Source organism: Ambystoma mexicanum, chromosome 5q, assembly GCF_040938575.1.
Source record: "Ambystoma mexicanum isolate Mex_15411 chromosome 5q, UKY_AmexF1_1, whole genome shotgun sequence".
Taxonomy (NCBI): Eukaryota; Metazoa; Chordata; class Amphibia; order Caudata; family Ambystomatidae; genus Ambystoma; species Ambystoma mexicanum.
Genome location: NC_090933.1, coordinates 779,821,324 through 779,848,094, shown reverse-complemented (window position 1 = coordinate 779,848,094; position 26,771 = coordinate 779,821,324). Strand labels below are relative to the sequence as shown.

Sequence of the window (26,771 nt, the reverse complement as noted above, 5' to 3'; positions counted from 1 at the left end):
CCAATCCCCTCTGGACTAAGGATAAATCCCAGATAGTGCACAGAGGTAACGTGAAACAAACATTTTTCAGGTTTGACTAAGAGGTGATGTTCCCGGAGTCTTTGTAGAACTGCCTTTACATGTCCTTCATGCTTCAGAGGGTCCTTGTAAAAAATCAATATGTCGTCCAGATAGACAATGACGAAGAGAAACAACATGTCAGAGAACACCCTATCCATAAAACGTTGGATACTGCTGTGGCGTTGGCTAGTCCAAAGGGCATGACCAGGTACTCGTAGTGGCCAAAGGGTGTTCTAAAGGCGGTCTTCCACTCGTCTCCTTCCCGGATAGAGATCAAATGGTAGGCACCCCTGAGATCCAATTTGGTGAATATTACTGCACCTCTCACGGCTTCCAGGATATCCGATATCAAGGGTAGTGGGCATCGGTCCTTAAGAGTGCATTGATTTAGGCCACGATAATCGAGGCAAGGTCTAAGTTCCTGGGTGTCTTTCTGAGGAACAAAGAACAATGATGCGCCTGCTGGTGACTTTGAAGGTCTTATGGTACCGTTTTCAAGGTTTGTATCCAGATATTCTTTGAGGGCCTTTTTCTCAGGTTCGGAAAGGATAAACATCCTACCGAAAGGGATCACTGCCGAGGGTTCCGTTTCAATTGCGCAGTCTTCGGGTCTGTGTGGAGGTAAGGCCTGGACTATGGCAGTTGAAAAGACATCGGCGAATCCTTGGTAGGCCTCCAGAACCTGTATTATATTGGAAACCATGAGTGGAGTTTCTTGCTCCTTAGGTGGTTCCTCAGGGGGTGTTTAAGGAAGTTCCAGGGATAGACAATGAGACATACAAAACTCCGAGCCTAGCAATAGTGATCCTGCTGTCCAGTTGATATACGGATTGTGTTTTTGTAACCAGGGCATACCCAAAACCATGGGGTAGTGGGCAGACTTAATGATATCGAATCTGATTAGCTCTTGATGGTGGTTTATTGAGAGCTGAATTTCCTTGGTCTGTAGGCTTATGGGCCCTGAACTGAGGGGTCTTACATCGATGGCTTCCACAGGCTGCATGGTGCTTCGTGCCTCGTATGGGATTTGATGACTGACAACCCATTCCTGATCTATGAAGATTCCCATAGCTCCACAGTCAACCAAGGCCAGAATGGGTCAGATTTTACTCTTCGAGGATGAAAGAAATGCCTGGAGAACGACCAGTTTGTTTTGTCCAAGAGAGTTCAAGGATGGAATTGATGTGGAGCAAACATCTCTCGGCCGAATCTCTGCTCCATTTAAGATCGGGAGCTGGCATTTCCCGAACGCCGAGGAGGTGCCAGAGGACATTCCCTGACCAAATGTTTGTCTGAAGCACAATACATACACAAACCCGTATGAATCCTTCTCAAAAATTTTTGAGGTGATATGGGTCCACGAAAGGCTCCAATTTGCATGGGTTCTGGTTCTGAGGCTGGGCTTGGGTTTGCGGCTGTTCTGGCTGTGCTCTCAAAGGACGTCTTGGGTGGGTTTCCCCTGGATTTCTTCTTTTCAGCCTTCCTTTCCTGGATGCGAAAGTCTATTTGCAAGGCCAGGTCCATTAGTGCTTGGAATGAATTTGGTCGAGCCAGACTGGCCAGTTCATCCTTGATCTCATCGTTCAGGCCTCTCCTGAACAGGGTAAAACTAGCCTCAGAGGACCAGTCTGCTTCCTTAGCCAATTGTTTGAATCTGGTCACATAAGTGAGCATATCTTGGGAGCCCTGTTGAAAGTCCAGCAAGCGTTCTTGGCCAGTATAGACCTGCTCTGGATGGTCAAACATGCCTTTAAGGGCCTGTATGAACCCATCATAGTCATCTAGGAGGGCATCGCCGGAGTTAACAAGGGGTGTTGCCCAAGTTAAGGCGTTGCCGGAAAGGTGGGATATGATGAAACCCACCTTAGCCCTAGGAGTCGAGAAATAATAAGGCTTAAAGGTAAAGTGGACCAGGCATGAATCCAGGAATCCGCGAAGTGTTTTTGCCGAACCATCATACTTGTCAACAATACCGCCCAACAGGGCACCCTCCTTTGTAGCAGAATCCCGGGATAAGACCAATTGTTTGAGCGCGGCGTTTTCCACCTTAAGATTTTGGACCTCGGTTGATAATTCTTGCATGCGTCGCATTAAGTCCTGCACGGCGGCTTCCATCTCGTTTTTAGGTACGATCGGGTGGCGTCTCAAACTGTCAATAAGTTCCCCCCTTCTCACCTGGGTCCGGTGTTTGCCGGTGTCTCCGATCGCTGCCTTATTGCGAACGCTCCTGGTCTTGAACAGTGCTGCTCGAGTCTCGTCTGGTTCCAGGTTGTGTTTAGTTCCGGGAACGCAGAGTCCAGGAATCCGGGAATCTGGGAAAAGCTATTAATGCTCGGAATCAGGAAGGGGGAAAGAGTCAGGAGCGGGTAATAGCACTGGGACAAAGGAAACAATACCGCGAGCTACAAACACACGTCTGAGGCTACTCTGCAATAGCATTGAGATGCGTGGAGCCGCGGAAGGCGTGGTCTATAAATAGATCACGCCGCGTTCAGCGCATGGAGCGAGCAAGGGCTTCAGCTCTGGACAGCCATGTTGGAAGTAGTACGGAATGTAAGCCCCGTTGAGACAAGGACCAGGAGGTCCAAAAGGAGCGTGATCTGAAGTTCATGACAGATAGGAGCCATCCGCGGTCCTTTATCAAGTGCAGAAAGAGAGAATAGGTGCAAGTCAAATCTTTGTATGTACTGTGGTTCTGCTGAACATTTTCTGCAAAATTGTCCTAAAAGACCAATCCGTAAGCAGGGAAATGCCAAAACTCGGCCGTAGATGGAGTCCCTCTCCTGAGTTCTTGTCCTTTGGACTCCCCAATCTTGCCCACCTTATGCTTGGAATTTCTACCGATTCTGATTTTGTTACCTGAAGAAAACTCCCTACAAACCTGTGCTGTCATTGATTCTGGTGCTACTGGTAATTATACGGATGTCCAGTATGCCCCAATTGCAATGTTTCCCATTGTCCCAAAAGAACGACCAGAGATTGTCAATGCGGTCGATGGTTCGGCTCTTGTTTCAGGCCTGGTCACAGAACAAACTGTATCTGTCCTGATGTCCACTGAAGCCGGTCATCGTAAAAACATGTCCTTTGATTTGATTGCAGCCCCACAGTATCGGGTGATATTCCGGTTGCCTTGGTTAAGGACCCATAATCCACATATTGACTAAGGTACAAATGAAGTGGATTTTACCTCCAATACTGTAGCTCGCATTGTTTTGTCTCTAATGTTGAAATGTCGCATTCCCCTTGTAGGGCTATCTTGGACACTGTTTCATCTATTGGAGCAGTTTTTCATACAATGGATACAACATTTCCCGAGGTACATCAGTCATTTTCTTACGTCTCCATAGAACTGATCCCAAGTTCCAAAATACCTAGTGGTCAGGTTTATTCGCTTACCCTCAAAGAAAACAAAAAATATATTGAAAAAGGCCCTAGCCAATGGGTTAATTTGCCCGTTGAACTCACTGGTTGCCTCTCCATTGTTCTTTGTACCAAATAAAAAGGGCAACTTAAGGGCTTGTATGGATTATAGAGCCCTTAATGTTGTCACCATCAAAAATCAATATCCCTTACCACTCAATTCCGTCCTATTGGATCAGTTAGGCTCTATAGTGCTATTCACCGAATTGGACCTCAGAGGGGCCTATAACCTGGTTTGCATCCGTGACAGTGATCAGTGGAAAGCCACACAATGGATTGTTTGTCTGTAATGCTCCGGCAACCTTTCAATTCTTTATGAATGACATTTTCCAGGATATGATAGACCACTATGTGGTGGTATTTCTGGATGATAATTTGATTTATTCAGCTTCTTACGATCTGCATCTGGTACATGTCAGATCTGTTTTACAAAGGTTGAGGGAGAATTATATTTTTGCGAAACCCGAAAAATGTGTTTTCAATTCCACTGAGGTTGCATTTTTGGGCTATGACATAATGAACCAGGGAATCAAAATGAACCAGTCCAAAATTAAAGCCGTATTGGACTGGGAGGTTCTGACTACTGTGAAGGCTCTGCAAACCTTTCTTGGTTTCGCCAACTTTTACAGAAGATTCATACACTCCTTCTCTGCTATAGTCTCGCCACTGACCGGATGTACTAGTATCAAACTGCATTTTCAGTGGAATCCAGCCGCCAAAGAGGCATTCGATGCTCTGAAATTGCCATTTACCACGGCTCCAGTGTTGCAGCACCCAGACCCTCAATAGCCTTTTATTGTTGAGACTGACGCCTCAAGCATACTGGTTGGTGCTGTTTTGTCTCAACGGTGCCCTGGTACTGGTACCATCCATCCTGTTGCATTCTATTCCCGCAAGCTCTCCCCTCCCGAAAGAAACTACACTATGGGCTTCATTATGAGTGTGCCGGTCCGGAAAGAACAGTGCAGGTAAAACTAACAGCACTGTTGTTTCCAGGACCGGCACACTACGACTCAGCGGGCGGGTGCTGCCCTGCCCCCGCCAGGGTCAGACCTGGCAGGCAGAACGGCACCCACCCGCAGAGTTTCACAGAAGCACTGGCACCTTTGTTAATGGTGCCGGTGCTTCCGTGTTCCCCATTCCCATGGAGTCCTGTTGGACTCCATGGGAATGGGGAATTACAAAATTACCGTCGCCTGACTTACAGGCCACCGGACTCGGAATAGCCCGGTGGCCCCGGGAAGTCAGGTGCCGGTAATTCATTACGGGTCCGGTGGCAACCTGCCTGTTTTACCGGCACGGTTACCGCCAGACCCGTAATGAGGCCCTATGAATTATTGGCTATCAAGGATGCCTTTGCAGAGTAGAGACACCATTTACTGGCTGCCTGTCATGTGGTCACAGTCTATACCGACCACCGTAACCTACTGGCTCTTAAATCTGTCAAGTGTGCCACAGCACGACCGGCATGTTGGCATTCCTTTTTGTTCTTATTTGATTTTGTCATCTCTTTGTGGTCTTTTTTCACTTGTTCCTGCGATAGAGTTTCATAAAAAAGAAAGTTGTCCCGGTAGTCACTTATGTTGCTGAAAACTTACTGTTAGCATCTAATGTTGACTGGGTTCAGCTTGAGGGTATCTTTTGGCGAGAAGTGCTAAAACTCCCTATGGGAGTTCCAGAATCTGTAATCAGGTACGAGCTGGGGCAACTGTTGATTTTATGTTTCTGTTATATGGAAAAACTTGATTTTATTAGCTAAAATTGTATCCGGTGAGGAATCTACAATTTGGTGGCAGCTAAAACAGATTATGGACAAAAAAATCACCACACCATTTAACAAATGGTGAATATATGGCTTGATATGTTATAACCCTGTTAGTCCCAAATATGAGGCTACTGCAAAAAAATGAAGACATCCCAGTCATGAACAAATATATAACAACAGTTTATTATCTTCACTTAAGCGGACCCAAATTCATCAATGCATGTGTACAGGCATAGAGAAGGTAAGCGAAGGCATGGGGGAGTGAGCGTGCTTTATACAAACATAACAACATGGTGTATTCGTTCTAGTCCATCATGTGATGATTTGTCATGACCTGTGAACGTGGGTATTTTGCTATGGCAACACATGTTGCAGCGCTCTGCGTCATCCCTCAGACAATTTCCCCTCTGGAAACAGAGATGAGTGGGGAGTAGGAGTATATCTTGTTCCTAACACAAGGTAACAAACCTCGTGATTCATTATCTATATTGTTCTTTCAACTAAAAGGTCACTCTGCATTTCGACTCAGTAGCTCAGGATTTTAGGAATGCACATGGCATGAATTGTGCTTCTTTTAACCATCTAGACGCACATTCATAATTAGCCACAGAAAGTCAAAGAGTCAGGAAGGCACCTAATTTACAGATTAGCTAACTTCATTCCAGTTCTTCAAGGCTCTAAGTTAAAGACAAAGGGCCTCATTACGACCCTGGCGCTAAGGGGTCTGCGCCAGCGTTAGCTGCGCGGACCCCTTACCGCCAACTACGAGTTCCTGGAGCGCCATGGTCATTTTTCCGCCCGCTTTTTGCGGGCGGAAAAATCCATGGCGCTCTGGGACCTTGGTGTTAATTACGCCACCGTATTTTACGGTGGCGTAATTAACTCCTTCCCCACTCCCATTGAGCCCTATGGGGCCGAAATGGGAATGGGGAAGGGTAAATGGGTCAATGGGGACTTACCGCCCCGCCGACCTCGGAATGGGGCGGTAAGTCCGCCATCCGCCATGGCGTAAAGGGACTTTGCGCCATGGCCGGAAAGTCCGTCGATGGCGGAAAAAATCCGCCAGGGTCGTAATGAGGGCCAAAGAATGTACTCTGCAGATTTAGCATTCCTGTGCAGGGGCATGTTTGAAAAGCTTTCGGAGTGGTGACTTTGTGAATCTTTACCACGTTAGGAATGAAAACCCGGTAAAGTGAGCAAAACGACCAAGATGGAGTTCGGAAGGAGCAATTGCGTGATTCAATGTGTATTTGTATGTGCTTAGGCCAACATAAAATAATACAGAATGGATGTACTAATTGATGTGTGATTTTCCACAGAAATCACATAAAAAACTCTGGGAGTTGGATTGGATTTGTACTATGCAAGAGGTGTGCAAATATCAGTAGTAGTACTCAGGGATTTTGTTGGATGTGAGGCCCCTTGGATTGCTGCCTCATTATTTATCTAAATTCACAAGTTAATTTTGGCGTACTCAATTCTTATGTTTACGAATTAATTTTTTCCCTACCAAAGAGATTTTTGGAGCTAGGGAGAAAATCCAAAGAGAATTGAGAATGTGTGAGCATTGCCAAGAAAAGGAAGCATTGAGGCAATTTACCATCAACTGTTAGAATGCCAAGCCCTAACTGCTCGACGCTTATTATATTTTGGAAATCTTCTGCAGGATTTTAAGAATCTATCGAGTAGTTTAATATGGCTTCAGACCTTAATTTCAAGGTCAAATGGATAGCGATTTGCTGCATTGTGCTTTTTAAAGGAATTGTTTCCTTGAGGGTGTTAACTGTGTTTGCTGCTGACTAATGGCCACATACTAATTCTTTCACTGTATGCTTTATTTTAATGATTTGTCTGAAAATGTGATAATGTGTGCTTTGCTGTTCATCATTGTTTTATCATTTATGGGCGAAAATGTTTTTAATTTGTCAAAAAGCATTTTCATGTGTTTTTATGTATGTTGAGAACCGTTTGAAGATTTGATATCTACCCCGCGGTACTCTTTTTGTATTTTTTTTCCTTTTCTTCTTTTGTTGCATAATGTACTTTGTAATGGTGCCAGTGACAAAGAATCATCTTTTGTACTTACGTCTGTTGAAAAGTTCTTTGTGGTTGAACTAATTAACTAATAAAAAAATAATAATAATAATAAATTTATTGGAAAGATTTCCCAATACTCGTGTTGTACCAAGACCCCAACATAGGATGGGAAATGTTGGCCACAGTGTACGCATTGTGTACTGCCTAACATCTAACAGACTCATCCCCATCCCTTATTGACATAGAACAAGCAGCCTACCTGCTGGGAGGTCTTCGGGTTTCCAAAATTCCTCCCTCCTACCGTTTTCACAACAAACATAGCATAGCTCTCTGCCTATGTCCCATACAGAATCCTTACATCTATCTCTCTGTGCTTTCTCTAGCAGCCGGGCCTTCACAGGCCTCATAACAGGCCTCGTAGGCGGGGGCATGTCAGTATGCCTGACATATAACTAATTACCTCAGTCCTCCTGGTCCCCACCACCAAATGTGAAACCATCAAGGTTCTCCATGGAAACAAACAATGGCCGCCTATTTCTCATTCTCCCCATTGCTTCTCTCACAAACATACTTTTTTGTTTTTTTTTATTTTATTGAGCATTTGTGAGGCGCCTATGCAACAGAATTGTGTTTCCAGGCGTCATATGCCCTTAGTCTAATATTTAATTAGAAATGCCCTCAGAGCATATTTAATAACGTTCCTTTTTACAATCTGAACGAATTCTTTGCTTGTCTTGGTTGTTAAATTGCATTAAAATGACAAGACAAAGGATTTGGCTGGAGCCGAATAGCAAGTAGTTATTTAGTTGGAGCCGAATAGCAGTTTTTCTGCCGGAATTTAACTGAGTACTTACTCTAAGCCGAAAGTCGGTATGCTCCTAGTAAACAGTCTATATGTTTTGTAATGTAAATATTATCTATTGCTCGTTTCAATATCTTGACTTCAGAATAAGTACCAGTTTAAGAAGAAACGTGTGCACCAGATTTTAATCTTATTTTGGTCTGACCGAGGAACCTAGCTGTATTCCATCTTTATTTCAGACATTGTATTAGGATACAAGTCTTTTAATTATACTGGGCAATTGCTTCATTTCGGTTTCAGGACACCATTGTGGAAAAGCAATTAGACTATTTTTCTCCTATTTCAGAATTCCATGAAAGTGATGTTTAAATGCCTTTGGAAAAACTGTGGGAAAGTTCTGAGCTCTGCAGCAGGGATCCAGAAACATATCCGCACAATTCACCTTGGGTAAGTCATTGATCTAATCTTAAACTGCCAATTTGTTCTGATAGCCTGCTGATTATCTGGCTCAAAATAGAATAAACTCTCTCTCATTCCGTGGCGAAACATGCATTATAGTAACATGAAAGATTTCCTAAAAATAAATAAAACAAAGGCCAGGCAGTGCAAATGTTGACATGCATACTCACATAGCAGGGCAACATTTGCGTCTGGGTTAATCTAGTTAGGCTTTCCACCAATGTGTGTGATCTACGGAAAAGCACTATTTCCCTGTTCCACAGATCCTTAGTCTAGCACAAAATCAGACCCCAAAGAGAGAGACTCAACTCAGTGCAAGTCTTTGACTGTTAGGAGTAACTGGGACACGGACACCAATAAGGAGAGGCTACACCACACAGAGGAGCAACTGTACCTATTTGTATTCCCTCCTTGCTCCTCCCCTTCTGTTTCCTTCTCTTCCTCCTCCCTCCTGATTGTTATGTACTGGCCCTGCGGTCACCCAGCTGACATCCAGTGACAGGGAGCACCCTGTTAGACCGTGATCACACGGGCGCTTCAATGGCCTTGGGGCACCCAGGCCATTACCAAAGACGGCGACTGAGTTGCCCAGCATGGGCACTGGCACCTATAATCAGAGTTGCCTTGCAGGGGCTGTGCAGGCACATAGATGCAGCAGCAGGCCTTATGCCTGCCACGCAGCGCCAGCATCACACAGCAGGAAAAGATAAACATCAGGCAGGAGTCAGTTACCATCGACTGACGAGCCGGAAATGGCTCACTCCTTTTATTCTTTAAGTCATATTGCCACCGACATGTGAACTTAGCACTAGCCCTGGGAAGGGACTCGTTCCCTCAGAAGGGGTGGCACATCACACTCCTCATTTTCCATAACGAACAAACAAACGGCAAACACCACTGGACATCAAATCAATTAACAGTCACAAACAGTAAGACTTTGAATCTGGGTGAAAATAATAGTCATGTACACTGGAGCTCAGGTTAGGACAATCACTCCCTCCGAGTTTACTTTGGTAGTTTCAACCATAACACACATACTAAGTATTGGTACGCATTTAGGGTGACAGTCAGGGTTGGTGGATGCTGGTGACACGTTGGAAATTCCACATTACAAAAGATCCTCTATTCAACTGGGTGAGTGCAATTTAGCGCACTGAATGACACCATTGTTTTCTCCTGGCATCATTTCAAACATGCCCACAATATGTAGGAGCACAGCTTCACACATTTTAGCTGGGGCCAAGTTAAGCATGTCCATTGTCTGCAGGCTCCCAGCATTTCTATGGATGGCTTCTGAGTCCATTTTGAGCACTTGCTGGGCTTTAGGAGACCAGCCCAACACACAATGGTATTGGTTCAGGACAGTTCAGTCCACAAGTGGGGGCCAGCAAAGGTGCACCTGAGGGCCTCAGGGGCCACAATGACCTGGCCCATGAATGGTGGGGGGGGGGCAGGCAGTGGGTGGGTACTGGTGGCGGGTGACAGGCCACTTCGTCACTTCCCCTTCCACGCATGGGCTTCTGGGCGGACACTGCTGATGGCAGGGGGGGGCACAAGTACTTGCAAGATCTGCAGCCCTTTTCGTCTCTTTCCCTTCTCCTTTCCTTTTTTTTTTTTCTTTGCAGTCACTGCGACCTGGCCCTGAGATGGCACCAGGACGGCAGGTTCACACTGGTGTGAGGCCTGCTACTGTGTGGTGGGCATGGGCAGCCACGCACTTTCTTTAATGCGCACAGTATTGCTCCTAGCTGGAGCCTGCAGCCAGCACCCCCTTCATTTTCTGATGTGACAGCCCCATACTGGAGCACGGGAGCACGACAAAGTGTGTTCCTTTATTCTTTTAAAGTTCCCCACGCTTCCAAAATACCGCCCGCTGCCCGGGGAATTTCAGAGAACCATTTCCTCTTGCCCCACCATGGAGGGCTGTGCCGGCACAAAGCGCTTTACTTTTTTTTTTTTCATTTGCACTCTCCACCAGTTGGGTCCAGAATCTTTAGAGGGCCATCATCATTTTATTAGCCTTGCGCCGACATTGTTGTGGGCGAGCCCGTGCCTCGGGCCGCCCCGTACTAGCACACACGCACGCACATTCATACAAGAAGACACGGGACATGCGTGTGTGTCTTCCGGAGTCCCGGCGGCAACTGCCGCACGGACGTTCTTTATTCCGAACGCGCATGCGCGACACAGAGCGAGGCTCGCGCATTCGTTGTTCGTGATTGCAACGTCACATCCCTTTTTTTCTTTAATCAAAACAACATAACCATTGCCAATGCAAAACAGTGTAAACTGTGAATACAGAACATGTGACCCAACATGGGTTGTAGAACTGCTGTAACCTCGGCTCAATCTCCAGAGTCCAGGACGTAGTCCTTGAGGCGAGCAGGCAGTCTTCGCTCTCGTCGTGCGGGGTACCGCGGGGTACTTGAGGGAACTACGCTGGGACCCTCTGCTAGCGGAACCGCATCCCGCACTGCGTCCTCCACTGGATTCTCTTGGACGGTTTCGGAGGAGGTGCCTTCGCCAGGATCAATCGCATCAGTTGAAGTGTCCACCTTCTTAAAGAAGGACCTATTGCGAGTAACAGTCCCTCGTGCACATGCCGCCGTGACCATTGTTTCCTTCACGTGCGTGACTGTCCACGCGTGAGGTTCATAGGGAAGGGACAGTTTGCCTTCCGGTCGGCGGTTCCGTACTAGCGCAGAATCGCCTACGGCTACTTCCTTGTCTTTTAGACCCCTTCTTTCGCTCTCCCTCTGGTTGCGTGCTGCTCGCTCTTCCCTTACTTTTTCATTGTCAATGACCCCAGGTCCCCGGCCTTCTATTTCGGGTATCATTCCGTGGGGGCAGCGCCCGAAAAGCGCTTCAGCGGGGGCAACACCAGTTGACTGGTGAGGCGTGGTCCTATACTCTCTCAGGAACTCCACTAGCTTCTTCTGTAGGTCCTCCGCCCAACTTTCAGATATCCTCAGCACCTTGTTCAAAGTGCGCATGAGCCTCTCGGCTTCCCCATTTGCACAAGGCCACAAAGGTGACACCCTCCTGTGCTGGATGCCCCTCTCTGTTAGGTACTGAGCGAATTGGCTGCCCGTAAATGGAGGGCCATTGTCCGAGCATAGTAGTTCAGGGAAGCCATGTGTTGCGAACATTCTGTCCAGGGCACTAGTGGTGTACACAGTAGCCGTGCCTTCCACTACCTCCACCTCGGGATATCTGGACCGTTGGTCTACCACCGCCAAAAAATACATGCCTTGCCCCGTCGATCCAAAATCCACATGGACAGTTCCCCAGGGCTTTTCGCTCCGTTCCATCGAGCTAATAGGTGGAGCTCTCTCCCCCGGACTCGCTACTTGGCATGGTAAGCACCTTCTCACAAAGAGCTCAACCATTCCCTCTAGGCCGGGGAACCAAACCTTGGGTCGGAGTCTCGCTTTGGTCTTGGCGACCCCTTGATGTCCTATGTAGGCTAGTTCCATTACACGAGTTCTCAGTACCTGTGGGATCACAATTTGCCTCCCTCTCAGCAGTAGTCCGTCGTCTAAAATGGACAGTTCGTCCCTCACCCTCCAAAGTGCCTGAAGGTCTCTTTGGGCATCTGCCTGCCACCTAGAGTTGTTCTGAAGCACCTCTCTCCAATCACCGCTTCTTACCGCCGTTCTAATAATGTGAAACACTTCATCCTTGGACGATTCTGTCGCTATGGTGAGCCTGGACAGTGCCACCGGCAAAGCACCCTCCACCACGTGACACAGCAGCCCTTGACAGTCAGATGCCTCGTTGGTCTGTTCCGCCTTCTCATGGTTTGGGTGGCGAGACATATAGTCCGCCGGATTATTGGTCTCCGGTCTGTACACAAGCTTGACCCCATATTCCATAAGAGCCAACATCCATCGTTCTATTCTGGGTGGTGGCTTTGATGACACTCCCGCCAGGATGGGCAGCAGGGGCTTGTGATCAGTCACGACCAAGACAGGCTTGCCCAAGATGTATAGACGAAAATGACGACAGCCCCAAAGAATCGCCAAGGCCTCTCTTTCTATTTGCGAATATTGCCTTTCCGTGGACGTGAGCGCTTTGCTCGCGTAAGCGATGGGTCGCATATCCCCTCTGTTGTCCGATTGCATCAGGACCGCCCCAACACCCACCGGGCTGGCGTCAACAACAATCTCGGACTCTGCGGTGGGGTCTAAGTACGCCATGGTATCTCCATCCGACAGGGCATTTTTGATGACCTGAAAGGCCTCCTGCTCCTTCCTGTCCCACACCCACACAGCGTCATTCTTAGCGCCCTGAGGGGTTCCGACAAGGAAGCCAGACCCCTAATAAAACGCCCACAGAAGTTGACCATCCCCAAGAAGCTCCTTACCTCCGTGGGGGACTGGGGTGCTGCGGCCTCACGGATGTCCTTTACCTTTGCAGGATCGGGTGACACGCCGCTGGCATGAAAGATAAAACCAAAGAAACAAATTTTGTCCTTGAAAAACTCACACTTTTCACGGTGGAGGGTAAGACCCAACTCCTCCAGTCTCTTCAGGGTGAGCTCTAATCTTCTCATGTGTTCTGCCTCAGATTCGGCAAAGACCAAGATGTCATCGCTCATATTTAATACACCTTTCAGTCCTGCTAGCGCCCCCCTGATTGTATTTTGGAAAACATCTGCAGCAGATGAAATGCAGAAGCTCAGGCGCTTAAACTGATAGAGGCCATCATGTATCGTAAAAGTTGTGATATAACGTGAATCTGGGTGGAGCTCAAGCTGATGGTAGCCCGGCCTCAGATCCAACTTCGAGAACACTCTCACCCCTTGCAGCTCTCCTATAATGTCATCCAGAGTGGGTGTTATATGTCTCTCCCTTTTGATAGCCGCATTCGGGAGGCGCATATCAACACAAATGCGCACCGCTCCCGGCTGTTTTGGCTTGGGGGCCACAACTATGGGCGAGACCCAGGACGTCGGACCTTCCACCCTTTCAATGATGTCCATTTGGATCAGTGAACAGAGTTCTTCCTCCACCTGATCCCGGAGATGAAACGGGATCCGTCGATGTTTGAGAGCCGTAGGCCTGATGGTACCATCAATGTGCAGACGAACAGGAGGCGCTTTTAACTTTCCCACTCCTTTAAAAATGCCCGAGAATCTGGCCAACAACTGCTCAATATCTACTTGATAAATTTCAAACGCAAAATGTACAAGGTCCAATGCCTCTGACGCTGCACAACTGAGCAGGGAGTGGGGACTAACGTCAGTGACGAAAAACCGGGCTTTTATGGTCTTGTCGCCCCTGGACTCAGGCGCCACGAACACGCCCTGAATGGGGAGTGGTGTGTCTCCGCCAAAAGTGAAAATCTTCGCCTTGGATGTGTCCAATGAAGGTGGCCCCGGGATTGACTGATAGTGATCGGCGGCAAGCAAGCACACCGAGGCTCCCGTGTCTATCAGCACTTGTGTCGGCACCCCTTGAATGTCCACGACACACTTGGGCTGCCTCTTTTTCTTTGCCCCTGTCGCTATGTTCGAAATAAAGAACACCTCATCTTCCTCCTCTTCTTCCTCGGCGATGTTTAGCTTTTGCACATCCTGTTCCAATGTCGCAATGCTCCTTTGCCTCCTTGAACCGGCGCCCATCAACCTGGCCGGTCCCCTTTGTATAGCGATTGGTGCTGGAGCACGACACATTCGGGCATAGTGTCCTGGACCGTTGCACCTGCCACAGGATCTCGATTTGGCGGGACAGTCCTCAGAGTGTGGTAAATCATACCCGCTATATTGACATATCGACGCAGCCCCTTGCGTTGGACCCACTTCCTGGCGTTTCTGGCTCCACCTCGCCTTCGACAACGACTGCTTCCCGATAGCAAAGGCCTCTTCTGACCTGCCGGGACGCACCGCTGCGTCCATTTTGGCACCCCTTGATTCAGCCAGTTCATACATTCTCCCACTGTCCAGGATCTGTACAAGAGTCCAGCCCGGCTCCCTCAACACCTGTCTGCGGAGCTTGCCCGAGCTGCAACCCTGGATCACTTGATTTCTGATCATGGCCTCATCGTTGTCCCATCTACAGGTCATGGCCATTTGTCGTAGGCGCGCGCAGAATTGGTCAAATGACTCCTCTTCCCGCTGTTTTTCACCACAGAAAAGGAATCTCTCGTAGTCTACATTGGACAATGGAATGAAATGATTCTTTAAGGCAGTTATGACTGCGTCATAGGTTACCACTTGCAGGTCAAGAGATTCATAAATGCGCAGGACGTCCATACCAGCATATAGCAGAGTCTCCCTTTTTGCGTCGCCGTTGGTTTCTCCCGTCGCAGTAAAGCACATGTCCAATTTTTTTATCCACAACAACCATTTTGGGTCCAACTTTGAGGGGGGACCCTATGTGTCAAATTCTTGCATGGGTAACAAAGACCCCTGTTGTCTCCACACTACCACCTGTGCTGCCTCTGCTTCTCCTTCACTTTCCGCCATGTTTGCAGGTCGCACAGGCACCTCCTACCGGGGTCAGAGGCCGCAAACCTGTCTTGGACAGACAACTAGACGTACCTCAACCCACTGCGCCGTGAGGAGTAACGTAGCCGTAGGACCTTCCGGTTGTTGGGTGTTCCTCTATGCTTCTGTGTCCATCTTGTCACCACTCGTGCCGTGGTCACTGATTAAAGTGCAGTCCTCTTGGATGCTGAAGACTGTCAGGGTTCAAAAAATTGGGATGGTGCTGTTCCTTTAAAAATGTGGGCAGCGCACAAGCACCTTTCCAGGCCGCTACTGCCACACACTTTTCATGGAAACACATCCGCTTTGTTCGCGTTGGATTCAGGGAACGCAACGGTGTAACATTGCAACGGTTGACACGTAGCGTTGTGTCAACGAAACGCTCCGTTCGCGTCCCGCCTCATCGCCAGATGTTGTGGGCGAGCCCGTGCCTCGGGCCGCCCCGTACTAGCACACACACACACGCACATTCATACAAGAAGACACGGGACATGCGTGTGTGTCTTCCGGAGTCCCGGCGGCAACTGCGGCACGGATGTTCTTTATTCCGAACGCGCATGCGCGACACATAGCGAGGCTTGCGCATGCGTCGTTCGTGATTGCGACGTCACAGACATGGAGCACTCTGTCCCCTTTATGGTTGAATATCAAACTCTGGGACATGCAAGCAGAGGCACCCCCAAGCTGTGGGTCTCCACGTGCACAGCTCCAACACCGCAGCTCTTTCTTTGTCACAGCCACTACACACAACGCAGCACCGCAGATGGGCCAGGGATCTGGAGGGGCCCTGTTTATATTACCACTGCAGCGCTTCTTCATTTCATGGCACGGCCCGGGATGTCCCATTTCTTTTTCCTTCCGACAGCTCCGACACAGAGCGTTGCCATCCCGCTGCACCCACACGGAGCGCTGAACTGCCATCACTGCCGCAAGCCAGGGAACTCTTAGGGGCCGATTCATGGAATTATGTGCGCCGAAAAACATGCTTTGTGCGCCATTCTGCCCGCAAATCCCTGTTTCACAAATGGGGATTAGCGAGCAGAATGGCACACAAAACCCATTTTTTGGCACACATAATTCCATGATGGGCCTACCGGCACTGCGCTCTCTTTCCACATGCGGCAGAAGCCACCGAGCCTCCCCGAAACCTCCTTCCCATCGAGACTCTGATCACAGAGCACACCCGACTTGTTGGTAGCTGCAGGGCACTGTGGGCTGCCGTGTGGCCATATCAACACCACGGGGCTCAGACCCCTCGTCACCATTGTCATGTCCTGTCCCTGCAGTCATGCAGGCCAGGCAGACCAATGCTGGGAGCACCCAGCCGACATCCAGTGACAGGGAGCACCCTGTCAGCTCGTGATCACACAGGTGCTTCAAAGCCTGGGGGCACCCAGGTCATCACCAAAGATGGCGCCGGATTAGCCCAGCAGGGGCACTGGCACCTAGATGCAGAGTTGCCCGGCAGGGGCTCTGCAGGCACATAGATGCAGAGTTGCCCAGCGGGGGCTCTGCTGACATGGGGGGGCATCATGGACAGCCTTGCCCAGCAGGGGCACTGTCAGGGTGGAGGGCGCTGCAGCAGCAGGCCCTCTGCCTGCCACGCAGCGCCAGCATTGCACAGCAGGAAAGGACTCACATCAGGCAGGAGTCAGTTAGCATCGACTAATGAGCCGGAAACGGCTTGTCCCATTTATTCTTTAAGTCACATGGCCACTGACATTTGACCTTAGCACGAGCCCTGGGAGGGACTCGTTCCCTCAGAAGGGGTGGCACACTACAATGATGACTCCCGTCCGTGTTCACATTCCTTAAAGGACCAGCACGGGTGGTTTCCATCAAAACATCACCCCCTCACAGATCTCATTTAAAGCCCTCATTGCTCTTCGACTAGGTTTGCTGGTTTGTTCACTTCCTGGTTCAGTCGACCCATGTCTGGGTGACACTTTACTTCCTTCAGTACTGGGTCAACCAAACTCATCAAATCTTCGCTTGATTTGCCTTCCTTTGGGGTACGTTGCATCTCTTCCTTCTCCCCTGGTGGGGTAGATAGAAATACTACAGGTCTGGAACTCCATCACCCTGCCTGCACTTTACTTCCTCCGACCAGCTCATCTGCCCATGCTGGCAGCAGGGATGGGGTGTAAGCTATGAAAATAGATCTGCAGCTGTTCTTTTCAGTGACTAAGAGGATCACTGCCTGCCACCCGTGGCTCGAGTAGAGGGACCCCATTGCTTGTTCTGAACTTTGCCTCTTCTTTTTCCAGCTGCAGGTGGGAAGTGCAGAATAAAATGTAGCATCCTCAGGTGGCATTCTGTATGCCTTATTTGAAAGATATTTCTTTATCTAAAGCCTGCAGTTTAGGCTTGTTTCTGGCAATTGGACTTCTGTCTGTTTCTCTCCTCGCCTTTCATTAGTTTCCTCGCCCCCTGTTTTATGTGCACAGGGGTGGACTGGCCTATAGGGAACTCTGGAGATTTCCCGGTGGGCCTCACAAGTGTAGCATCAAGGGCCTGCTACGTAATATTCAGTTTTGGCATTGAAGACCCCCGTAAAAAACAGGTCATTGGACTTAAATACTAGAAATGTTGTGCCCTAGTGAGTTGTTAGGTTAAAATGACAGGTATCTTGCATTCCCCTACTTTGAATGCAATTGGCAGGTGTGCAAAGGGTTTTTTACGCACCTGAGATCATAAGTTTCCGACTATGCAGCTAAGCAGAGTTGTACATCTTCACAGGTTTTTACAATTATGGCATGTCACTTCCAAAGGATCAAAAGACAACTCAAGACTCAAAAATAGGATTCAATCAGGTTTATTTTACCACACAAACTGACCTAGTGTTTGGGGTGTATGTGTAATGGAATGTAGGGTGTTCAAACAAATCAAAATGGGAGCAGTAGCAGCTTGGCTGCTATTGCTCACTGTGGAGTAAGTGAGGGATGAACTGATGGTACATCAGTCCTTACATCACTTCCTTGGGGCTCAGTATGCTGGCAGTCAAAACAAAAGTCCCTTTCACTCTGCAGGGTTTTAAGGGTCTGCTGCACTTCTTTCCTGGCGTAGTTAGTTATATCCCCTGTTTTCCTTGTAGTCAGGATGCTGAGTTGTCTGGTTGGTCTTCCCACCTGCCGAATCTGAGCGGTCCATGCTTCCTTTCAGTGATTCTACACCTGGGTCAGACTTTGCCAGATCTCACTGGGTGCAGGGAACTTCAGATGTCAGCCCAAACTCCTGTCACAGTTTTTACTGACACCACAAGGTTAGGTCCCCTTTTTGCAAGACCTCTATAACGCCCTCTTCTACTTCCTAGTCTGGGCCACTGTATTTCTTACCGCTTCTCTCCTCCTCAGTACCCTGCAATGATTAGGCCCTCTTCACCTACCCTCTTAGCTTATATTCTTCTCCCCTGGATCATTGTTTTCTTTCATCCTTCTGTACTCTCTCCTTCTCTTTTTGCTCCTCACTTGGATTTACTCCCCTCTGTTTCTCCTCCTCCATCCTGATGTATTTTCACTGTCCATCTCCTCCATTATCTACTCCCGTCTACGGTTCTTTCCACTCTCTACTCAGTTCTTCTCCACCTCAACTTTCAATTCCCCTCCCAGGATCTTTCCACTGTCGTTTGGCTCTGTACGCTTCCACTATCTACTCCTCTCCACGTGTCATTCAGCATTTCACTAATTTCTCCACCTTTTCCAATTTCTATTCCCATCGACAGATTTTTCTACTCTCCACTTTGCTTCTTTTTCCTTCCTTACCCCTGTCTATACCTCTATTCAGTAACGTTCTTCACGCTTCTCCTGCTTGCTCCCTTCTCCTCTCCTCACTTGCCCTTCCTCTCTGCTCCATATCGCCACAGCTTTCTTCCTTCCATCACAGACACCCGGCATTGACTGTAGGGTGCTTGTGCAGCTGCTGGGACCCACCGCCCCGGAGCTGCGTGCCCTGAGCTGCCATCAGCTATTTCGCTACCTAGGCTCTGCATTGGGATTGGTTGACAGATTTTCAATAGTTCTTCACAGTTGTGTTGAGTTACTACGTGCCTCTTTATGGTGCTCTGCAGACTCAGTCCTTTAGAGCGTGGTCCGGTCCATCTCTTGGATTTTATACTGGTCCACCATGAGACTACCCCTCTGTGACCCTCGCTTGAATGTCCTGATCCGCACTCTACCCCTGGGAGCAGTTTCGCTACCAGTCCTCGGCTTGTCACAGGGAGGTACATGCCATCCCTCCTTACACTGAACTATTGTTGACTGCTTGGCACTTGAAAGTGGCTGGGCTCCGCAGTTGCAGACCCTTCTCCAGGCCCTGCTCATTCAGGCTGACTCTCTACTGAAAACTGCTGATGACAAACAACGCCTGGCGAAAGGCTCTCCGTGCAGGATTTCTGCAAATTCTGCTTCCGCTCTTCAAAGAAGTGCTGCTACTCTGCTGGTCTTTTATGCGCCGGCAGTCTCTGCGCTGGCATCAGCAAAATGCAGCGGTAAGTGATATTTTATCCATCTAGAAAGAATAAGTGAAATGTGAATTCAGTGCTGCATTTCTTTTCACTTTGATTAACTATTTTCAAAACCTGTTCCCTTTTTATTCGCTCTCTGTTTTTTTAATGTGAAGTGTGCATTTTCTTAATTTGTTTAATTATTTTTAACTCATTTTCAGTCTATTATATTTTTCTCATTAACTGTGATAAAACAATATAGGTAACTCGCTGTAAATAGTTTTAGCTCTTTGTAACTGTTTTTAATAATTGTTTAATTTGAAAAAATATTGTTTACTCTTTTTAACATGTTTTTTTCATTTTTTAAGGGTTATAGGTTTTAAATATTGAAACCTTTAAGTACTTTAAAGTACGCTGTTCGATGTGGCACACGTTTGAAAATCGAAAATCGTTTTGTTTCCTGGGAAGACTTTTTGAAGTTCCACGGACATTGCTTGCTGCAGAGGACTGCTGTCTGGTGGAGGACGTACTTTTCTGGGACACACAAGTTGCCTGACTTAGAGAGTCAGTGATTGGTGTGGTGTTATTGAACCCGCCCCCTGACAGTCCCTCCCAGCAACTACAAATACCCAGGGTGCAGCGCACATGCGCGCGCACCTTTAAGTACTTTAAAGTACGCTGTTCGCTGTGGCACACGTTTGAAAATCGAAAATCGTTTTGTTTCCTGGGAAGACTTTTTGAAGTTCCACGGACATTGCTTGCTGCAGAGGACTGCTGTCTGGTGGAGGACGTACTTTTCTGGGACACACAAGTTGCCTGACTTAGGTGATTGCGTTTGGCTCTGTTCAAGCTGTTTTAAATGTAAAATGTCATCACGCCATCACGCTGTGTTAATGCACTGATTAGCTTGAATTAGCACACTTTATTGGTAACGTGCGCTGCCGTGCTAACACGGTCTCCCTTTCTCTTTGATTCCTAGAGAGTCAGTGATTGGTATGGTGTTATTGAACCTGCCCCCTGACAGTCCCTCCCAGCAACTACAAATACCCAGGGTGCAGCACACCTGCGCGCGCACCTTTAAGTACTTTAAAGTACGCTGTTCGCTGTTAACTGAGAACAGAGAACGGTGAGCATGTATTCTAGTTCCAATTAGATAGTGTATTTTAAGAGGTTTTCTGAGATAAAGCTTGCTTGGGTGATGTAGCGCAGTTTATACTTATGCTTACATAGGGTTGAATTCAAAGTATTAAAACTAACAGTGCTTCCTAGATCGATTATCGTGAGTGCTAAAAGTGTGCATGGTAATATATCTCCAACACTGACTTATTCTTTGAAGTAAGTGCAGAGGGGACTGGAGGGTTAACTTATTGTCTTGTGTCTGACGCAATAAATATTTTATGTTGCATCACCTATATACTTTAAAGTCTAATATGCCGTCAAAATTGGAAACCCTTAGACTGGTACAGCGGCTAAAGTACACGCCACTTAAGGAGAAACAAAATAGTGCCAGACTGAAAAGTTTGGCGGGAGGAGCTTTGACCGCAGTGTCCTCAGATATCCGCTCCTTCTATCCAGTGAGCGCAGGAACAGTCCTTACAGCCGATGCAAATATTGAAACTGTGGCTGCTACAGATGTAAGTAGTCCAATGAAGGGAGTTACTCCTGCACCCACAATGGAGGCATTAGTGACTTCCATCCCTTTGTTGGAAAGACTTAGCCCTAGTCTCATTCATACCCTACCGGATCAATTGGTGATGGCTGCAAGCCTAGGTTCTAGTGCACTGCCGCTAAAAACCGCTAACACTAGTTCGGTTACAAATCTCATTGATTTGATTACGAACTGTTCAGCTGAGAATAATTCCTCAGCACAAAACAAAAATTCCATTATGTTAGCTGACAGTGAGGCTAGCAGTCCTATAAAAAACATTTCAGCATCACAAAATGAAGCCATCCCTAACCACACCCCAGTGAATGCGAGAATCCCTAAAGAAGGGACTGGGGATATCAACGTATCTCACTATTCCTCTCTCTCACAATCTCCTACTTTATTCTCTGCCACAGCTCCTATTACTTCACCATTGTCAATCTCATTTTCGGAACATTCACCGCTGAGAGGCTCTGATAAAAAAAAATCCCCTGTGATAAAGTCAGTAATGGAAGCTACATTACAGCCCACATTAGTGGCCATGAATCTGGCCCTTACTACGATGTTCAAACTGTATGAGCACATTGATGCGAAGTTACACTCACAGACAGCCACACTCCACACTATAGCTAAAGAACAATTAGAGACTAACATAACCCTACATAAGCTCTTTACACAACGTCAAACATTGCAAAAAACCTTTGAAGACAGCCAAAAATTGATATCGACACCCGCAACTTTGGTAAGCCCTAAATTGAAAGGAAAAGAGCTGAATTCACTGAAATCAGCGAGCCCACGATTCTCCCATGTTGAGATCTCGGACTCTTCAATGATTTGTGTCTGTTCTCAAACTGTAAATGACAATCTGACTTCGGATGATAATGCAAGTGTTAGTATGTCCACTAGCAAAGAATCAACCTTTACGCCTTTAAATGCAGTAGGTACAGTTGTGGATTTTGGTATTTTTTCTAAAACTGCTAGCGCATCACGGAAACAAATTAAGGACGTAATACCCGTCAAAAAGACGAAGAATCACAAGAATCCTTCATTGCCCACTAGCACCGCATCCAAATCATTTATTAAAAGTTTAACTCGACCTAATAAACAAATTCTAGATGTAAGTGCTGCCATCAGCAAGAAATATGTGAACATCAGTAGGAAAAAAGTAAATAAAACCAAAAATGATACCTTGCCTCCAGTTACTGACTTGGCACCCCGAGAGCCTTTGGATGAAATTCTAGAGGCAATAAAAACAAATGAGATCCCGACAAGCAAAGATCTTACTGAAAAAGGGGCTACTTTTGCTCCAAATCAATCACTAGTGCCACTCAACCAGTGTGCCATTGACATGTCTAATATGCAGGAAAAAAGGCTTGCTGACATGGAAAGGTTAATGCTGCACTTTTTCTCTGGTCCAGGAACTGCTAATCAAACAAAAGACAATGCAATCATATCTGGTTCACAAAAGCAATCTGGTACACATCCTCAAGATGTTAAGGGGTCGGAGAGAAATTTACTTACACCCATCATAAGTGAGAACACTAAAAGTCATTCTGAGCATAACACCAAAACAATTCAAAACAGCTGTCAATTTTCAAAACCTCCTCCTTCCCACACATTAATAATACAGTGCAGATCCGATATAAACCAGAGATACGATCTCAACAGGACCTCTGTCTTGAACATTCTAACTGATGTCATATCTTTGGAGGATGTATCAACCACAGACATAGATAGGGTTGACTTTCTCCATGAAAATGATCTTACGAGTGCTAGATTATGGATACGATCAGGAGCTATTCTAAATCTTATATGGCAGGCAAAGGATGACATCTATAGCTTGGGCTTCACATTGACTTATGAATCCGAAGCAAACTATAGCAGCTTAGTGGATAAGTTCGCAGGAACTTTGACACCGAACCTGCAACTTTCGACCAGAAATTCCAACAACAGAGATAACTTACAGACATCAAGTAGAGCTTACCAAAGCCGTATGAATCTACAACATCAATGATGTATTGAGAACTCATAGCCATTAAGAACTGATTCCATCACACCCTTATCTCTTTTATCTTGGAATACCCGAGGTCACAGCCATCTGTTTAATAACACTTCGAGTGGGTTGGATGATTTTGATATAATTGCATTACAGGAAACATGGTTAGGCACGCCTCCCGTATGGAATAACCACTCGATTGTTATTAATCCAGCCATAAGTCCTGCAAAAGGTCGACCAATGGCGGGACTACTTGTGGCTGTCAAAAATTCTAGTGGTTTAACTTTGACGAATTGGGTAACTCCAAGTCCATATATTCAAGTGGTCAAAATCGTGGTGTCATTTTATACCTTGGCACTGGTGAATATATATTGGAATCATATGGCAAAGAATGAGGATACTTTTTTTGAACTAATGTATGCAACTATGGACATGATTGTGGCTGATATGTCTATTACATCTGTTATTATTGTGGGTGATCTCAACTTACATGATCTGTCTAACACAAAGTCTTCGTATAATGAGACGGAACGTAGATGGGTTGAATTCATGGAAGATAGGCAAATGTTACTGCTCAATGGTTCAGTTGAAGGTGATGTACCCGCTCAGCCAACTTGGCGAAGGCAAACCCAACATGCAACCTTGGACTATATATATGTAGATCATAACATGTTTACATGCGTAAAGAGCTTCAACATTCGGAAGCAAAATCAAAGTGACCATGAGCAGCTTATTATGTCTTGGTGTTGGAACCTACCTCATATCTTATCAACATCAGATAATATGAGTGGCCAAATCCATATTAATAGTGGACGAAATCGTTTGATTTGGAATCACGATAAATTACAAAGTTTCTATGACAACCTATCAACACACTGGTCCGGTAAAAACAGGTGCGGACCGAGAAACTGTGATTATACATCTATACTACATCTATTTGTCGAGGTGAAAACACAAAGCAATAAACCTGTTTTCTGTCACAAACATCAATATGACCCTGAGGTCAGAACAAGAAAAACTCTTTTAAGAAAAGAAATAAGGAATCTTACAATTAATAAATCACATAATCATTTAACATTAATAAAAACTCTTAAAAGTAAGTACCAACATTGGATTAGGGCACACAAAGCTCTTTTGCTACAACAGGACAGCGAAATGCTTCTTTGTGCGGTGGCTTCCAAGAACTCTCAAGCAATATGGCACTTGCTGCATAGAACATCTTTAACATCTCAATCATCCTTACAGATAAATGCTGTCCCGGAGCTGGTATGGATGAATCATTTCTTAGAATTATATGCTGCCAAAGACGAAAGTCCATACATACCATCTTATGGCAGCTTGCCCAAAGATTTGTTGGCTTTTGACATAGATGATATAAAATTCTTTATAGCAAAGTTGAGTTCTTCGAGGGCCCCGGGCCCTGATGGTCTTTCCAATGTTACCCTGAAGACATACCCTGATATATGGGCACAAATATTGTTCTTAATATATTGCGAAGTTTGTGATACAAATCGAATTCCATCTAACTGGAGGAAGTCTATAATTGTGCCTATTTTCAAAAAAGGCAATAGACAGTTACCCTCTAGTTATAGACCGATTGCTTTATTGGATATTCCAGCAAAAATATTCTCGCGAATTATATTGAGACAACTCACCCTGTGGATTAACAATCATACTTTGTTTGACCCACATCGGACGGGTTTTGTCCCATGAATGGGCACTTCCATTAATCTCATATCCATAACAGCAATTCAACAACAAATAATTAAATCAAAACAACCAATATACTTGGCGTTTGTCGACTTCAAGTCTGCTTTTGACTCTATTAGCCGATCTCTAATGTTGCAAAAGTTAACAGCTGCCGGATGTCCAGATGTCTTACTTTCCTTCATAACACAGTTACATACAGATACGACCATACAGATCAGACTTACAACAGATGGCAAGTTGTCACTGCCTGTCCCGACATATCGTGGACTGAAACAAGGATGTGTCCTTGCCTCTACCATCTTCAATTTTTTTATTGCTGATTTGGGAGTAGAATTTGCATCTGTACAGTCAAACCCTCCGAAACTTGGTGCTGCCCCACTTCCGTGGCTTTTCTATGCAGATGATTTGTTATTATTGTCTAAAACTCCGGTTGGATTACAGAGACTACTAACCACTCTGCAAGAATACGCCATCAAAAATCATTTAGAAATTAACATTGAAAAAACCAAGATCTTATGCTGCCTTCCGAAATCTCAGACTAAAATACAAAAATTTAAATGGCACCTTAATGGTAAAACACTTGAGGTTGTTGACCAGTATACATATTTGGGCATAAATGTTAACAATAATGTCACAGATCTACCATATGTTAGATCTGTAGAAATAAAGATGAAAACAGCAGCTGCCCAAGCTAAGATTATACAAGCGAAAATGGGAAAGTTTACTTTATCTGCTGCTACTACATTTTACTTACAAAAGGCTACAGCAATTACACTCTATGGGTCTGATACCAAAGCACCCAGATCTGAGAAATTTTGGTCTAAAATTGAAGGCTTTTACTGGAAAAGTATCCTTGGTCTGCCGAATAGTTTGCCTATGCCGATATTACGATATGAATTAGGTCTGCTGTCACTATTTGGAATGTATACTTGGCGTGTAATAAACCTTTACAGAAAGCTGGTCATGGCTTCACATACAGAGTTGCTAATAAAGAAAATAGCCATGTATATGCTATTATCGAATCACTCTTTTCCAAGTACATGGAGAGAACTTGTTCAACATGTAATGGACGCAGCAAGCATCACAATTGAGCTCCTTGTATCTAACCCTACTAAAGCAAAGACTAAGATATGGGAAACTGATTGGATTAATACGATAGAACAGTGCAAGCGGTACACATCATTTAAGGAAATCCCATTTGAATGTAAAAAGATGGGCAGGACCGAGTCTTACTTACTAAAATTCCCTGACGTCAAACTAAGACGAACATATTTACGCTTTCGTCTAAATTTATCTAACACCAAACAAATACAGGCCCGAAGAAGGCTCATATCAAATGCTGAGAACTATTGTCGATTCTGCTGCGTTCAAAACCAGAAAGAGACTATGGAACATTTATGTACGGAATGCTCTGCTTTAACGTTGAAACGGATATTGTATTTCAAACCGTACTTTGAACATTATAGATCATTGACATCTAATGAACTATGGACAAAGCTTTATCATACTCGCCTCACTAAGGTTCAGATAGCGATTGTGAAATTTATTACCATATTGGAATTGAGACATAACATAAATGTGGTGAATGTTTTCACAATTTTTCTCTTCTTCATCTAGTTCTTTTAATAGCAGCTGCTAGCTATTAGTTATTAGTGACAATTTGAATTACTATATATGTTTATATGATAATGCATTGCCTTCTTAATCTTTGTATATGAACTAGAAAGAAGTTTAGTTTTTTTTTAACGTATAAGGTCGCCTCTTTCAGTTTGTGTACATAGTACTAAGACGAAAATTATTATTTTTTATATTTTTATATTTTATTTTTCTCATGTAATTAAGAAAAGAGGAAAATTACTTTTAACATTGTAAAAATTCTTTTATTACTTAAAATGTTGTTTATTGAAAAGTTGAGATTCAACTAAATCAATAAAAAAAAATAAAAA

General features: G+C 45.8%; 1 protein-coding gene across 1 annotated transcript in view; it reads left to right on the top strand.

Annotated features, from left to right (window-relative positions):
• ZNF704 (zinc finger protein 704) overlaps nucleotides 1–26,771 on the top strand; it is a 901,792-nt gene that overhangs the window by 681,162 nt on the left and 193,859 nt on the right. The window contains exon 5 of the mRNA XM_069621254.1: nucleotides 8,431–8,531. Within this exon, the coding sequence (XP_069477355.1) occupies nucleotides 8,431–8,531 (101 nt within the window). The remainder of the gene's footprint in view (nucleotides 1–8,430; nucleotides 8,532–26,771) is intronic.